The sequence below is a fragment of the Xiphias gladius genome, chromosome 7 (genome assembly GCF_016859285.1).
Source record: "Xiphias gladius isolate SHS-SW01 ecotype Sanya breed wild chromosome 7, ASM1685928v1, whole genome shotgun sequence".
NCBI classification, from domain to species: Eukaryota; Metazoa; Chordata; class Actinopteri; order Istiophoriformes; family Xiphiidae; genus Xiphias; species Xiphias gladius.
In genome coordinates, this window is record NC_053406.1 from 19,756,944 (window position 1) to 19,773,400 (window position 16,457).

Consider the following 16,457-nt stretch of genomic DNA (forward strand, 5'->3'; position numbering starts at 1 on the left):
ACATAATGGTATTCTGGCTTGTTTACAAATCAAGATGTCCAAACAGTGTTTGTGGAAAACTGCATGAATAATACAGCAATCTCTTGGCACCTTTAATGTGTGGTGCTGAACCAATCTATATCTTATTTGTGGCAGTACGACCTTAGTCATACCAGAATCTAACTTTATGTCCCTCTGATGCAACATTTGTTGGAAGTCTGAGCTGGCGCTTGAAAAAAATATAGAGGACAGTGGTAATTTAGGTGTTGTATAGACGAAAATGAGACTTAAAACCCCATAATTATTTGAAATATGCAATTTTGAAATATGCAATTTTCCAATATAAAAAGAACTGGATGGCACACACCAAGTCTGCATATAGAGTATTGAATTAAGTGACAACGTGATAAGAAGTGATAAGAAAATTGTTGTTGTTGGCATTCTTATCATTGTTATACAATATCCGAAGCAATGAACATTGGTAGGTGACTTGTGAGTGCATGCTACCTGAATTTTAAATCAATCATTCATAAATCATGATCATTTAAATCATTCTATCTGTCTGAGCCATACAAATTCTGAGCAATCCTCAAATGTTAAAATCTGCAGAAATTCATTGCAACCATAAAAACACCAAAAAGCCATCCTCCAAATTGTTTTTATCAGATGGGCAATTAACTTCTTTTCGTAAGTTACTGAAAATTATATCATACATTGTGACAATCTTTGGTCAAAATCACCTGACAATGTTGACATCCCTCAGCTTTAGTCCCATAGCTTATTTTATGTGATAAACCCAGCTATGAGCCAGTAAGCTGCGTTGATGACACCATGCATGATGTTGGTTGTTCTCCATCTCAATTGAATACTTCTGTGTGGGCTTTCCAGATGTACAGTCGGGTTCATATGTATTTTATTATTATTATTTTATTTTGTATAAAAAAAGGCTGTAATTTGGTTAATGTAATATTTAATTAAAATTCGAACTGAGTTTCAATCACATCTTGATGGCTGTGTTTCACATCCATTGAGGTGGTATACAGAGGCAAAATTACAGAAATTGTGTCACTGCCCCAATACTTATGGACCTGACTGTATATGAAAAATGGGCAGGGGCAATCAAAGGTAACAACAGTGATAATAATGTGTTGCTGACAGATCTTAATACAAACTAGCACTTTACACTTTACAGATTCTTTGGGAATCTGTAATTCATCCCATTTCTTTGAAAATAGCTTCCATCAATTAATATCTGATCTTACTTCAAAACCAACAAAAGTGCCAGTTATCTTTGTCCTTATTGGGTTCTTCTAAACTTAAATGGTAATGTGTACACATGTTATCCCTTTTGTAAACTTACATGCACTCACATAATTGTTCCATGAATATCAAATAATCAATAATCACACACATCACACACACACACACGCACGCACGCACGCACGCACACACGCAGACAAAACACGCACACAAAGAGCTTTTCAGTGTATTAAAATTCTATTGGTCATTCCTGGTATTTGGGAAAGGTGAGGTTGTTCTGGCAGGGATATATCAAAACTATTGATTTAGCATTTCCTTCCATGTTCTGCAGGAGACAGACGGCGGGGGCGAGGGTGAAGGTCCTCAAGAACTACTTGAGCTTTTCAAAGGACTGCTCTAATGCATGTTCAACATTGATCTGTTGGGTAAATGTGATGTCCAGGCTCCAAAGGTCTGATACAGTCCTGGTTGAAATTATTGGCACCCCTGATTTTTTCTAAAAAAATGAAATCACATAAAAATGTGATTTTAAAAATTATAATAAAAAAAATAAAACTTGCAAAATAGTAATAATAATATTAATAATAGTAATAACAATAATACAAACACAAAACGTACCCCAAACACGATTATTGGCACCCTTCACTACTATTGGGTTGCAGAAATTTTGGCAACAATAAAAGCCTCTAAACATTTCTTGTAGCCATCTAGAAGCTTCTCGCACCTGTCTGCTAGCAGTATCTACCACTCTTCCACTGCTATTGGTTAAAGTCTTTTAAGTTTGCAGGAGTCCTTTTTGCAATGGCAGATTTAATCTCTCTCCAAAGGTTTTCATTGGGATTTAGGTCAGGTCTCATTGCTGGCCAGTTTAAACCAATCCATCTTTTCCTTTTCAACCATTCTTTTGTGCTCCTGGATGTGTGCTTTGGGTCCTTGTCCTGCTGAAAGACCTAAGACTTTCACTTCAAACCTAGTTTTCTGACACTTGGTGACACATTTCGCTCTAAAATGCCTTGGTCATCTTCTGATTTCATCATTCTTTTCATACATTAAGTGCTCCTGTACCAGAGGCAGCAAGGCACCCCCAGAGCATGACAGAACCTCTTAAATGTTTGGCGATAGTATGGTGGTCTTTTCCTTATGGGCTTCATTTCAACTCCTATAAACATACTAAAGCACCGCATTCCCAAAGAGATCTACTTTGGTTTCATCTGTCCATAGAACATTATCCCAGCAAGACTTTGGCTTATCTATGAAAGTTTTTGCAAACAGTAGTCTTGCTTTTTTGTGCCTTTCTTTCAATAGTGGTGTCCTCCTTGGCCTTCGCCCATGGAGCCCTACTTGGTTTAGTGTGCACAGTACGGTTCGGGCTGAAACCACAACACCAGATTGCTCCAGATCAGCCTGGAGCTCTTTAGATGTGTTGCATGATGTTTTTTACACAATCTGCACCGACCGTCACAAACTTCGCTCATTGTGTTTCCTGTCCTGGAAGCGTCTTCACAGTTTTATGACTGTGAAACTTCTTGATAACATTACGAACTGATGAAACAGGGGTTTCAGGATCTTTGGCAATTGCCTTGTAGCCTTTGGAATAATTATATTTTTTGATAATCGCATTTCTGACAGTCTCAGACATCTCACTTGTCTTTGTCACTGTGAAAAAGAAACTGGAAACAATCAGCCCCTTTTTATGCAGTAAAACCATCATTCATTGGTTAACTAAGGTCATGTGAATGCTGAACAATAAGCACAGGTGAGTTTTATTTGTTTTTTATTTAAATTCATCAAAAGGTTACCAATAATTGTGTCAAGCGTACATTTTATGTCTGCATTTTTTATTTCACTATAAATATTTTGACAGTACAAAATTGGTTACGTTGCATTCATTTCTGAAGATATTGTAAGTTTTGTACTTAAAATTCAGGGGTGCCAATAATTTCAACCAGGACTGTATGCCTTCCATGCTAGAGCTCGGCAGGCTGCACTAAGTAGTATTTATATTTTCTGTTGATCAATAGCTCCGTCTGTCTGTCTGTCTTTCTATGGTTGGAATTCTTTTCCGTGCAGCCTACTCTCAGTAGGAGGGAGTCCTTGATGCTTGCTCACTACACGTTCCTCTGTGTAGTAAAATCTGTACGCAGAGTGATGGAGAGACAGACAAACATCCTCACAGACAAGTAATGGGACTCACTGAGACAACTATGTCCATAGTGCACCATGAAATCCGCTCCCAAGGCTCGGGCAGTGAAGTCGTCCACGCAGCAGGCCCCGTATGTCACATCTCCCATCACAATGGTATCTGCCTCTGTGAACCTGGGATGTATGCACACAGAGACACTAATCAGTGCAGTCACAGACCATATGTACCCCCTGTTGTTCATTACCATACCAATCAATAAAAATAGCATGCAAGGCACAGTATGATTATGAGAGAGCTTAATAAGATCAATCCCTATCCACTTGCTACAGATAGAGTACACTATATAGTATCTGAATGCATTGTCAGTTAATGACTCACTCACAGCATATCTGGGTGACACACTGCTATTCTTTTACTCATCACCGGCAGCCAATGGCCCGAGTGCATTCAAAACTGTCTGGTAGTTAATGTCCTGCCAGACAAGGGTTAATAGGTCAGCAGTCAGCCTGACCACAGAAAGTAGGCTACGCAAAGTGAAGGAGAAGTAGGAGAGGAGAGCTAGGACTGGTACAAATAAAAAGATTAGCGCTTGAGGGGACCTTGGCCAGTCTATCTCTTGTGTGGATTTACAGCGCATCTGCCTCAGAACAAGAGAAACCGCCTAAGCAGTTAGTATTTGCAGCATGAGAATAAAGTATTCAGACTAGATGCTTTATGCCACAAGTAGGTTGTGAGAGCATAGCACATACCATGTGGGCCTAATGTTCCACTTTGTGGCTGTAATAGAAAAAACAAATTCATGGCCCTCCTGAAAGGAAAACTACCAAATTACACAGGCATCTGTGGAACCAAATCTTTTTGAATGAATTGCTGATCGCACTACAAAAAACAAGCTCTTTCACCCTGTATGGGTGATTAAAATGCTAAGAAAAACAATAAAGGCTAAATAAAATGAATAAAGGCTGAGAGTAACAGGGATGAAGTGCAAATTAACAGAAGCTTGATGTATTGTGGGGGAAGAAAGATGGGTAGATGGGGGGGTGGTTGTAAATAGCGGAAGTTGCCAGATATTTGTTGCTGTATTCTGACAAATATAGGCAAGACGAAAGGGATAGAATAGTGATGAGATCGAGGACTTGGGGAGAGACGAGGGAAATGATAAACAGACATGGGTGCACACAGAACAGCATCTATAGCAAACAACAGAGTCTTAGTAATGTGTCTCCTGCTGCCCAAATCTCTCAAAACACATCCAATCTCTCTCTGTTTATTCCTCACTCTGCTCCTTCCAACAGGCTTCAGACAAAGTTTCTATTTAGCCTTTCGTCCCTCATTTTCTCTGATGTAATCTCTGGTTTGTGCTCGCTCTAGGCTCCTCATCATCGTCCCCCTAGCTTTCTATGTTCTCTCTCTCTCTCTCTCCCTCTCCCCTTATTTCCCTGTCCCTTCTCCTCTAATGGCTGCTCTCAGGTGAAGGTTAGTGCAGGCCAGCTGAGCCCAGGAAAACATAGACAGAGCAACTCATCTGGTAACAAATATTTGTCTTAGAAGATCTGAATCAATTACCCTCTCTCATGTCAAGGTTTTGATTTTGTCTGTGTGTGTCTGTTTGTACTGTGTACACGTGCACATGCAGCCAACAGCAGGAAGGTAATTATGGGTTACTAAAAATGATTTAATCACACGGGTAGTCTGACGACTGTGGACTTGTGGACTAGTTTTCTCATTCACTGCACCCACTTTTCTTTCATTGCAGTTCGGAGTTTGGAGTTGCATAAACATGCATCAACCTTTCAACTAAAAATACACAGCCAGCCTCCAGAAAAAAAAGAGAGGCTATTCCCTGCAATCTACTGCAGACCACGCAGAACCATCTACAATGCAAAACACAGCACTACAGAAGATTATTGTATCTAATCAGCCATCTATCTGCCAGAAATACCATTATCTCCACTGGCAGTGTAAGGCATATCTAGTTATATCCAGAGTGAGTACACTGAAATTTCATGGTAATAAATGCTAAGAATCCGATTAAGAGTCCCATATGAGGCATGTGATGCTATTGGGACGAGGGTAGAGTAATTACTGGGCAACGCATTGTCCCATACCCCACTGGGAGAGAGGAAAAATGGTAAAAAGGAAGACAGAATGAAAGAATGGTAGAGAAAAAACGACAGAATGAAAAGTGTATCAGTGTTAATCACATCCTTTTTCTAACACACTGTCTCACACAGGGCATACTATATGACTGCTGGGTACATAAAAAGCACAAATGCCCTCAATCCCTCCTAATTTCCATTTATTCCTCTCTTCATCTGCTCAACTATCCCTCCTCCCCTCTATTCCTGTCTGCACTCCAGTGTCAGTCGCTTTCCCCCCGTATATCAGCACTGGTTATGCCTCATCTCAGGATACTCAGTTCAGCCATTCCAACTGAAATGTCATTAAGATCTAATTAAGATGTCAGAGAAGCTTGTGAACTCTATAACATCCCCTGTTAATTAGCTCTTTAGCATACAGCTCAATATGTGTGAGAAATTGCCAACTGATTTGAATCTTTGTTATAAAAACCACTGCGCTTGTGTGTGCGGCAAATACAAGTCTAGAACCAAACTGCAATATACATATGTGCAAAACCCATGAGCATGAGTGTAAGCGCAAACACACACACACACACACACACACACACACACACACACACACACACACACACACACACACACACACACACACACACACACACACACACACACACACACACACACACACACACACGACTGTGGATTTAGTGCCAGTTGATTGTATCACTGTTTATCAACAGGTTAAGTGGCTGATATGTTGTATATAAATAGCATCTCACTCAGCTCCATTATTGGCCTAGTGTGGCAGGGTAGGCATAAAAGCAGATCAATCTTTCTGCTCCTGTCCTCTAAAGATAATATCCTTTTCTGATTTTGACAGGAATTTCCTCTGATGCCACCATAAAAAGGGGACTTGCTGGCAACCGGTACTGTACAAGCTCAGAGATGTTGTGGCAGGTTATATGAATGAGAAACTTCTGTCTCTGAAGTAGCCCATTATTACACACAAAGCCATTCTGTCACAGATAGCACTTACCTGTTGATAGACATTACTAGGGTGTAGTTAACCAACCGGCTTCCACCAACTGTTTGAATAACTGTTGATTTAAGGTATGCAGAGTTTTGAGATTTGGGAAGTTGCAGGCAATTTTCACTATGGCACTCAGCTTCACTCTTTGGCACATCAGCTTGAGAAAGCACTACAGTTTAAAAAGGCTCTAACAGGGACATTTTTATATTCAAAAACTGCATGAAAAACTTTAAGTACCATATCATTTTTGGGCTGGCTGAGCAATAAGGCTAGATGGTGCATTTTACTGTATTTACACTGTTTTTTTTCTGGCAGTCGATGCAAATTTCCAGTTGTGTGTTTGAATGAATAGCATTATGTGTATGGTCCCAGGGGAACACATCTGCTAAAAGAGGATGTTTTTGTACTTTATTTATTCAGGGAAAGTTAACTCACCAAACTTCAAGCAATGGTGCTTCGCGTTCATATATTTCAAATTTTCATACCTGAAAGGGGTCAAATATAGTATCAGCCTCAACTTCAACAGTTTGTTTCCATTATTCCCAAAGTCAGTTAAACAGCTCTGTCAAAGTTTCAAGCTTTACTCTGATGCAGGGCAACTAAGGATGTACACAAATCAATTATTTCATTCCTATTCATGAGTCAGACATGTTTAAAGTACTAATGATATGGATGTTTGTATCAAAATCACTATATTTGATACTTTTTACTTTTTTTAAAGCAGCAGCTATGCAGTACATTGCATCTGTCATATTTCTGTAATTGTGTATGTGTTACTGTACACAATATGTATAATTGCTAGCCGTGGTTTATTTAACTCTAAACCGTCAACATTAGCTGTATACATATATAGCTAATTATAAACTGTCAGCTATAACAACAAACCAGTCATATGCTGACAAAACAGATAAAAGATCTTACCAAATTTGTCTCACTGGCATCAAATGAACCTGTTGCAAACAAGTAATCAACACCACCACACAAAACTATTCTCAAAACTCTTGCAAGTTAACTGGCTGAAAACAAATGTTTGCATGTCTGAACTGTCCTTAAAATAATTGTCCCTGCACTCAGTGCTAATTTGTTTGAACAGTTAATTAGTCTGCCTGCTTGGCTATGCTGTAGCTACAATACCTATTTTCTCAAACTTCAACCCTAGTTTAGATGAAATACTGTGGGAAAACACAAGCAATAGTCCTGCTCAAAAGACTATAACACATCATCCACATAAATATTGAGGCATTGAGCAGATATTTGATTTTGTCAGTACTGAAAAGCACTACAAGGGCCATTCTGTTTAGACTTACTTTCTCAAATGCTTATGTTTTCAAGTCTCCCATTCCATCTCCACTGTTACAGAAAGGCGGTTGAGTTAAGAATGGAGATGTTACTGTTTGACTTCCCAACCCCCATATTTTCCTACTGGTCTGCTAATGTGTAGGAAGCAGTGGATAAGAACTAAAAAAAAAAAAGAAAAAAGATGCTTTACAATATAGATGTGCAGAGTGCAATTAAGCCCATCTAAGAAGACATGCATTTATGAATTCGCTTGGCAAGTGTGTGGATGGTCAACAAGCCTTTCAGTCAAAAAAAACAAAAAAAACCAAACAGGCAACAGCTGAAGTTTTCGCAGTCATATGCCATCATCAGGTGGGCTAATCCAATTTGCAAATTTGCATGCTTCCTTATTTCCCTGCTGATGTGATTTCATTTGTTCAGCAGAAACTTTACTACCCAAGTGCAAAATGGGTGCGAAAATAATTAGAGCTTTTCTAAGCTTTCAATGTTTTAAAGGTTTTCATTCTTTTGGGTCAATGGTTAACATCACAGTGCTTGTATGGTATTTAATGGTAATTTCCACAGTACCTTATGCACGTCTGCCATCTAATTAAGTCATTAAAATGATGTAAAGCTATGACAGGGAATACCAGCAACCCAACACATGTTACTCTAGCAGCATAATAGCTTGGTATTTAGCACTATCCTCTCACAAAAGAGTTTTGGTTTTAATCTTCAGCCAAAGCTCTTTCTCTATTAGGTTTTCATGTTCTCCTGGTGGTGTGCGGGTTTCCTCAAGGGGCTCTGAGTTTTCTCTCATACTCATACAAACACACGTAAACGGACTTGTGACTCTTAATTGCCAGGCAGGATTTGAAAATATGCTGATACTGGAAATCTATTCACTGCTTTTCACTCAGTGCATGATGGTATGGACTCCAGCCTACCTCAGCAGCCTCTAGATTGTATTTTTACAATAAATACACACTGTTACCATGTTTTTCTGTACGTGTCAGGCCAACCTATTATGTTATTTGAGTTCTGTGGTATCTACACTAAGATGTATTAATATAAAGTAAGTTACACTTTGTATAGAACCTTATTCAATAACTACCTATAAGAGAATAATCTGCTGTCAGAGGAATCTGGACGTAAGGCTCATTGGCAGCTGTTAATAGGCAACAGTTTACTTTCACATGTACATATTAGCATTTACAGTACACATCAAAACCATACTAAATTGTCAGTGAAAATTATTATAGTAAGGCATTTGCCGATGCAGGTGGCTAATAACTATATGTTAGATAAAGGTTAAAACTAGCTTTATAAACAGCACAGGTGCACATATGTGTGACAGTATGGTCTGAGTTTTTATTTTACATTATTGATATTAACATCTCTGTCTCTTCAACAATGGTAAACATATTTGTTTAATTTGGGTCAATATTATTTCCAACATCTTCTTGCATTTGTATGTTTTAAGATTACAGCAGCTGTTGCTAGGCAACAGTTTAGAATTGCAGGCACCCCTTTGTATTTATAAAGAAATGCACAAAACATTGAAAGTTGTTGGTAATTAATTATCAGCCGATGTGATTAGTGCCCAATTGATCAGAGCATATTTACAGTTATCGTGATGGCTTCCTCAAGCCATTGCATTTTCTTAAATGGTGTGTTTGCACAATTTACTATGCCAGTATTTATGCATCTATTTATTTTTTCGGTCTATTTGTTTTATTAATGAAGCAATGGAAAGCTGTTGTAGCAATAGTTAAAGAGCAGGATATTTTATTTTTTAATGATGTCATTATGCATCATAATGTGTACTGCTTTTACTACTACATTCAGACAATTTTTTAAATACTGTTTATACATAGCAGGAACCCAGTCACCGTCTCAGAACACTTTGGCCTTCTTAATACCTGGCATTAACATGCATCGCGAGTGATCCAATCACAAGTGGACAGCTCTGAGTACAGGCCTTAATGCACCCAAGACACACTGAAGACACATTGAGATCTGATCATTCAGACCACAATCTGAGGTGGCCCTGGCCACATATGGCCACATTCTCTTAGCAGTGTGTACACAAATGTGTCCTGGCTCAGATTGAAGAACCTGTGTAAACTGCAAAACAAGTACAAGGTGTACAAATCGCGTAAGCTGGCTTTGTCCACAATGTCTGAAAATCTAAAAAAGCCAATAGAGATATATTACGAGTGTGTCAAACATCTGGGCGAATTGATTTGTCTGGAACACGTCAAGGATTAGACCCAGTGTGGATTGTTTTGATTTCCGGCGGACTAGCCATAGTATACACACACACACACACACACACACACACACACACACACACACACACACACACACACACACACACACACACACACACACACACACATATATATATACACACACACACACACACACACACACACACACACACACACACACACACATATATATATACACACACACACACACACACACACACACACATAAATACATTTATATATTTATATATACATATAAATACATATACATACATACATATACATACACATATATAGACATTTATACACATACACAGATATAAATTTACACAAACGCACACATGGACATACATATACACACACATATGTATGGACATGTACACACACACGTACGTACATACACACACACACATATGTACGTACATATACACACACACATATGTTCGTACATATATACATACACATATACCCGCATATATCTACGGACATATACCTGCATATATCTACATGGATATACCCATATGTCTACGTATATATATATAAATATATTGTATATACATACATACATACACACTCATATAAATACAGACAGCCACAATGTTATGGCTGATCAGTGATGATTCATCATTTATGTTTGAAATGAATATCATCTAGCTCGATGTAGCTTGATTGACCCTTATAAATACTGTATATGGAAAGGAAGGACTAGACTAGACCACAGGCACTTTTTCTTATTACAAGGGCAGTCTGTATTGCTACTGTCTCTCCTGGCAGGCTACCCTGAAATACGCTTGTCTGTCCATATGACTGTGCTTTACATCTGAAGTCTAATAATAGCAGAGGTAGCTGAATGGCCTCATAGGAAACTAAGTGACAATCGGTTCAGCAAAGGGGGGTACAGGTGCAGGAGCACTGCTCTTGCACAGTTGCCAATGATACACTGTGGGTAGACAGCTCGAGTAAGCATATGGAGTGCGTTTGCATACCAAGTGAAACCATGCGCGTGCGCACACACGCACACACCTACAAAGACCCAACTTCCCATGTAAACAAAGTACATGTGTGAATTATTTCTTACATCTGGTGAAGGTTCATCTTTTATTCTATTACATTTCGGACAGCAGCTCATTGTGTGTCTGTGAGTGGGCTTTGGCACGGGGCAGAGCAGACTGGTCCAGGAAAAGAGGCTTCTCCCAGAGGTAGCAGGGCAGCTCAGTAGAGATGAACCGTCAGTATTTCCTTTGTAAACGAGTTCAGTTTGGGTAAATGAGAAGAAAAAAAGATTGAATGAGAAAGAATGGAGGATGACGATGAGAACAGGACAGAATATGTAAGACAGTCGAGCAGTAACAGAAAATATCCTGACAAAGTACTCCCCTCTGAATATAAATTTGGCATGGGGCATTGGACAGGAGGATTAAATGATCTCCACTCCTTCTCTTGTTATATATCTATATCTTCCACTCAATGTCTTGCCGCTCCTATTCCACTCCACTTCATTGTCTTATTGACACAAGAATCCTGGTCCGCCTGTCTTCTACAGAGAAAATTTGGAAACAACTGCCCTTGTTAAGAATGATATGTCTAACTGCAACCATTTAACATCTGCCAGAATGAGTAAATAGAGAGACGTGAGGCAGCGAGTACGGGATGATGCTTAGACAGATGTTTTCAGTAATACCATTAGATAATCCTTTAACTCCCTGAAAAACAAGATCATTACTGCTATTTTTGTGAGTGTATCTCATCTATTTGTCATGGCATTTATTCAAAAGCCTGAACCATGGGTCATTATGGAAAAGCCTACAGCTTTATCAAGATAGAGCTCCAAACTGCAGCATAGCTGAGTTCGCTTAAAAGAGCTGCAATCCAATTTACTAAACAAAACAAAATGGTGATATAGTACTAGTTACTACATGTCACTGCTGTTGTACTGATATTGCTGTAGGAGGTGAAAACTCAGGGCTATGCTTACAACCAGGAATAGATCTAATCTCCAAGGATCTCCAAAAAAATAATACAGAAAACTAAATCTAGTTTGACACAGTGGTTATCAGATCTTTGAGGGTGTAAAGACAGAAATGAGGATAAGGGACCAAAGACGACAGATTATGGGGGTATGAAGTGCTATTGTGCTGCTACAGGAACACAACATTAAAGCTTCTTTGAAGCTGCTGTTGTTGGCTGAAACTATTTATTCACCTCTTGCTTAGCCTTATGTAATTAATCACACGATTGGCAGTCATGGAAAACCAGCATGTGAATACTGTTTTTAGGGACTACTATAAAGCTCCTAAAAAATTGGTTTTAAATATTAATTATTTCTCAACATTAAACATTCATAACTAAATAACCAGGAAGAAAGTTAAATTTCAGATTTAAAAAAATCTTTTAGTTATTATTTAATCAATACGGTTATAATCAATATTTTTATAACAACAATGAATAACATTACTATGCACACTGCCAAAGAGGTTGTTCTTAGTGACGTAACCACAAATAATTTCTACCCGACTCTGCAGTTCCGCTCAGCTCTATTGAGCTTTTCGGCATGTTTCAGCTCAATGCTTTGGTTTTTCGGCTCGCAACTTTACTGTTTTGGTTCACATCACCACTGTCATTGCAATGTTTTCGGACACAGTTTACGACTGCTTTCAGCTAAAATGCTCTAAAAACCCACTGTATGCTACCTGCATAGCAACAAAAAGCAGACAGAAAAACTTATCGACTACCTGGTGAATATCGGGGAGCATTTATCAGCTATAGAGACAGATATTTCCCTTAAGTAAAGAGATAACAACTGTGAATGTTAGACTTACATTCAGGTGGCCAGACACACAACTGCAAATGAATGCTAATGTTGCTCAATATCTGCTAGATGGGTACTGTCTGCTAACAAGTTCACCATATCAACTTAAAAAGGTGATAATATGTCAGTGTCTGGTTTACAGTTTGTTTCCACTGCCCCCATTTGGCCAGAAAGTCTGTTATTGCCGGTTTAACACTCAAAAACTGTTAAATAACCTGCTTCATCAACACTGTGTGGGTGTGGATTGATCAGATTTGATTGACACTGCTGGCGAAAAAAAGCAACAACCCAACAACTGTCATCACATTTTGATTAAAATGATTAAAATATTTTCAACAACCTAAGCTCAGGCCAACTGAACGTAACTTACATGCTGCATCTGGACATTACAGTTGGGACAACAAGTATATTTATCAAAAAAGCCATACACGGGCCCTCTGGCCACAATCCTCATGACATAAAAGTCAACTCTGAAAAATAATGGTTATAAAAACCTTTTCTTGGTGCAACTTATGAGGTCACATCCATCTAATCCCTCTTTCATTCACCCCTCCATCATCTGTCACTCGGCTCCCTGAAGTTATTTCATAGTACCTCTCTCTTCATTTTTTCAAGCTTTTTGACTCCTTTCCTCTCCTCTAAAGCTACTTGTCATAATTTTTGTCTTAGCTGCTGTCTTTCATTATATCTCCTTTTTAATTTTTGGGAACGCCCACTCACTAGGGTGTCTCTCAACGCTTGATGGATCTAGGTGGGTCTTAGTGATTGACTAGTCCCTCATTTATCATCTAACGAAAAAGGAAATTCTAATAGTTGCTGCTTTTCACTTCTCTTCTCCTCATAGGATTCTTGTTAAGTATAGTTACATGAATCCTAGATGATCACTTTGTTTAAGTTGTCTTGTGTTCACCAATCCATAATGTTTACTTAAGTACTTTCATTTTGGGTGTATAAAAATGTGAACAAAATTGGGCAAAAATATAACAAAGCATGATCACTATGACAAAAGATATGTTCGTGTTTTCATAGTAGAAAAGTAGCTGTTTCACGTTGGATTATGAAAAATATTTTTCTAGGCATCCATTGAGCTGGGTTCAAACACTTGATGTTTCATAAGAGACTAAATTTCAGTTCTCAATGTCCCTATAAAGTAGAATTTCAAATTACGCTTTCCTATGTTTTTCTGTTTTTGTTCTTTCCATTTTGCAAATTGTGCAACCCCAATTTGTGTCCTTCATCTGCCATAGTAATGTTAGTGGAATGACTGTCAAAGGACATTTTAACAGAATATGTAATATCCTCCCAATATATTCTTTTCAGGCTGTACATAATATTATAGGGCTCTCTGTGAGTGCAATTATATGGACATGTGCTGGGCACCGTGCTATCCAAAATGAGAGCGATTATGAACAATCTGAGTAGTTGTGTTGGAGAGAGAACAGAGGGGAAAAGAGGGACCATAACCTCCAGCACTAAGCATTGCTTATCTCTTCTACACACTGCTGAGAATAGGGGAATGTGTTTATATCATTACTTCATAAATAAGAAGTATCCATTCTAAGATAACAACAACGGTGGTCTCTTCACCAGATGGATGACCAACTACTGTCTTCACCCAAGCACTCATCACTATCTTCTCAATTCATTTAAAAGTCAAAGGGCACACATTAAGAATAAACACTCACAGCTCCTCTCAGTTCCTGGGAACCTGACCCAGGACTGGAGTCGGACCGAATCCAAATTCTACCCAATCTAATCGGGTAGGGTAGGGTCTTGTTTTACTGCCATGGGTCTTGGGTCCTTGTGCCAATATGTCCCATACCCAAGTACATCTGAGTGGACCCAAGCTTCCATGGTATCAGGTGTGTTTTGAGGCAAGAGGGAGATTGTTTCACATATATTAAATAGGTTAGAACATTGTCTGTTGTCCATATATCGCCCAGCTGGCTACAGAATGTTCTATTGTTGGTGGAGGAGGTGGAAATAAACCACTTTCTTTGAAGCATATAAGCAAAATATTTTAGCAACTATGACTTTACATTCTTAGGACATTAAACTGCTCTTTTTCACCACAGCACATCATGCTGCTGCTGGTGTCTGTCTTCTCTCTCTCTTAGGGTCTGTTCAAGTCATCCCAATTTCGGATTGGGCCTAATCATCCATTGATCTCTTCGGGTTGGGGAGGGCTGTGCTCGGATCCCCTCGGATTGGGTCTCTCTTTTTTGAAAATTAATTATACACGTTGGGTTCAGGTAGGTTTTCCACTCTCTGTTTCGGATTAGGTCCAAAATTTTGGACCTGTGAAGACCTCAAATCACAACTTAAATCTGGCTTGCCCAGTCATGTCCATTTTTTGAAAATTTTTTCTTGTTACTATATCTCTAGAGGGAATCAATTGTATTTTCATGACAACTCAGGCAATATCTAAGGTGGTATCTGCCAAGATATCATATTACAGCGTGTCAGCACCTATCAGGATTTCCAGTCTGCCTGGACATGATGTCCCCTGGATGAGATGTGATTAAGATTAGCAAAGACAGAAACAGCAGGTATATTAGTGCTTCTCCACGCTTTTGTCTGTGAGATGTACAGGGACATAGGTGTGGCTGATTCACTTTACACTCTCCCGTACAAATTCACCCGTGAAGGTATGTGTCAGAGGTGACCAATAGCTGCTCTGAAAAACTACCTGAGGTGGTTGTAATGACAGTCTTGAGTTTTATTCTTAAATGCCTGCTGTCTCTCATCTTACTCTCGACTCTGTTGTATGTACCATTTTGAAAAGAATAAGGATAATAAGGAGAAGATGATTGAGTGTATAACTTGTTTACTGTTGGGTTTGCTCTAATCTAATACCTATGAACTTTCTCTTGATATAGCAGAAACTACTCTGACAAAATGCTCCCCTCCATATACAAATTTGGCAAGTAGTCCTGGACAGGAGGTTTAACCTTTCTTCTCTCTCATTTTGTCTAAAAAGTGCCTCCATGTCTTTCTTTCCATAGACTGTAGGAGAGTACACAGAGGAACAGAAAAACCTGGCTGACACTGACAGGTTTGTATAGGGTTTGCAGGTGGTTGCTGATGATAAGATAGTATTGGAGCTCAGCATAAGCTTTGGGTGGGCAATAAGGGAATGCCTGGCAGGAGGGTTAATTAGACAGCACAGGGCTCTATGGGTGAGCTGGGAACTCATATATGAATCATTCATATAGGAGGATCTCATATAGCTGAAGAGCAGACTGAATTTAGAATCGACAGACACACGAAAACACACGAATATGCACATACCTACAGTATATGCTGGCACACAGACACATTCACTCACTCGGTTACGCGCCTATCTGTTGCTACAGCTCAGCTGTCTTGTGGGCGCCGTGAAGACTGTGACAGTGTGAGGACAAGAAGGCGTTCAATGCTGCTACCAGGCTCCTTCCTAATGGTAGAGCTGACATTTACCCCAGGAGGCTGCGGGCTGTAGCTACTGCTCCCACTGAAATGATTCAACCTGCCATGCGGAATATAGAGGAATCTATTCTGATGGATGGAGACGGCTATGGTGGAGGACCTAGAGATGTCTGGGGTTTGTGTTTGCACACTGAAC

At 39.1% G+C, this 16,457-nt stretch overlaps 1 protein-coding gene across 2 annotated transcripts in view; it reads right to left on the reverse strand.

Annotated features, from left to right (window-relative positions):
- dph1 (diphthamide biosynthesis 1) overlaps window positions 1-16,457 on the reverse strand; it is a 54,080-nt gene that overhangs the window by 19,034 nt on the left and 18,589 nt on the right. For both annotated transcript variants that reach the window (XM_040131262.1, XM_040131261.1), the window contains one exon: window positions 3,434-3,555. In XM_040131262.1, coding sequence (XP_039987196.1) covers window positions 3,434-3,555 — 122 coding nt within the window. The remainder of the gene's footprint in view (window positions 1-3,433; window positions 3,556-16,457) is intronic.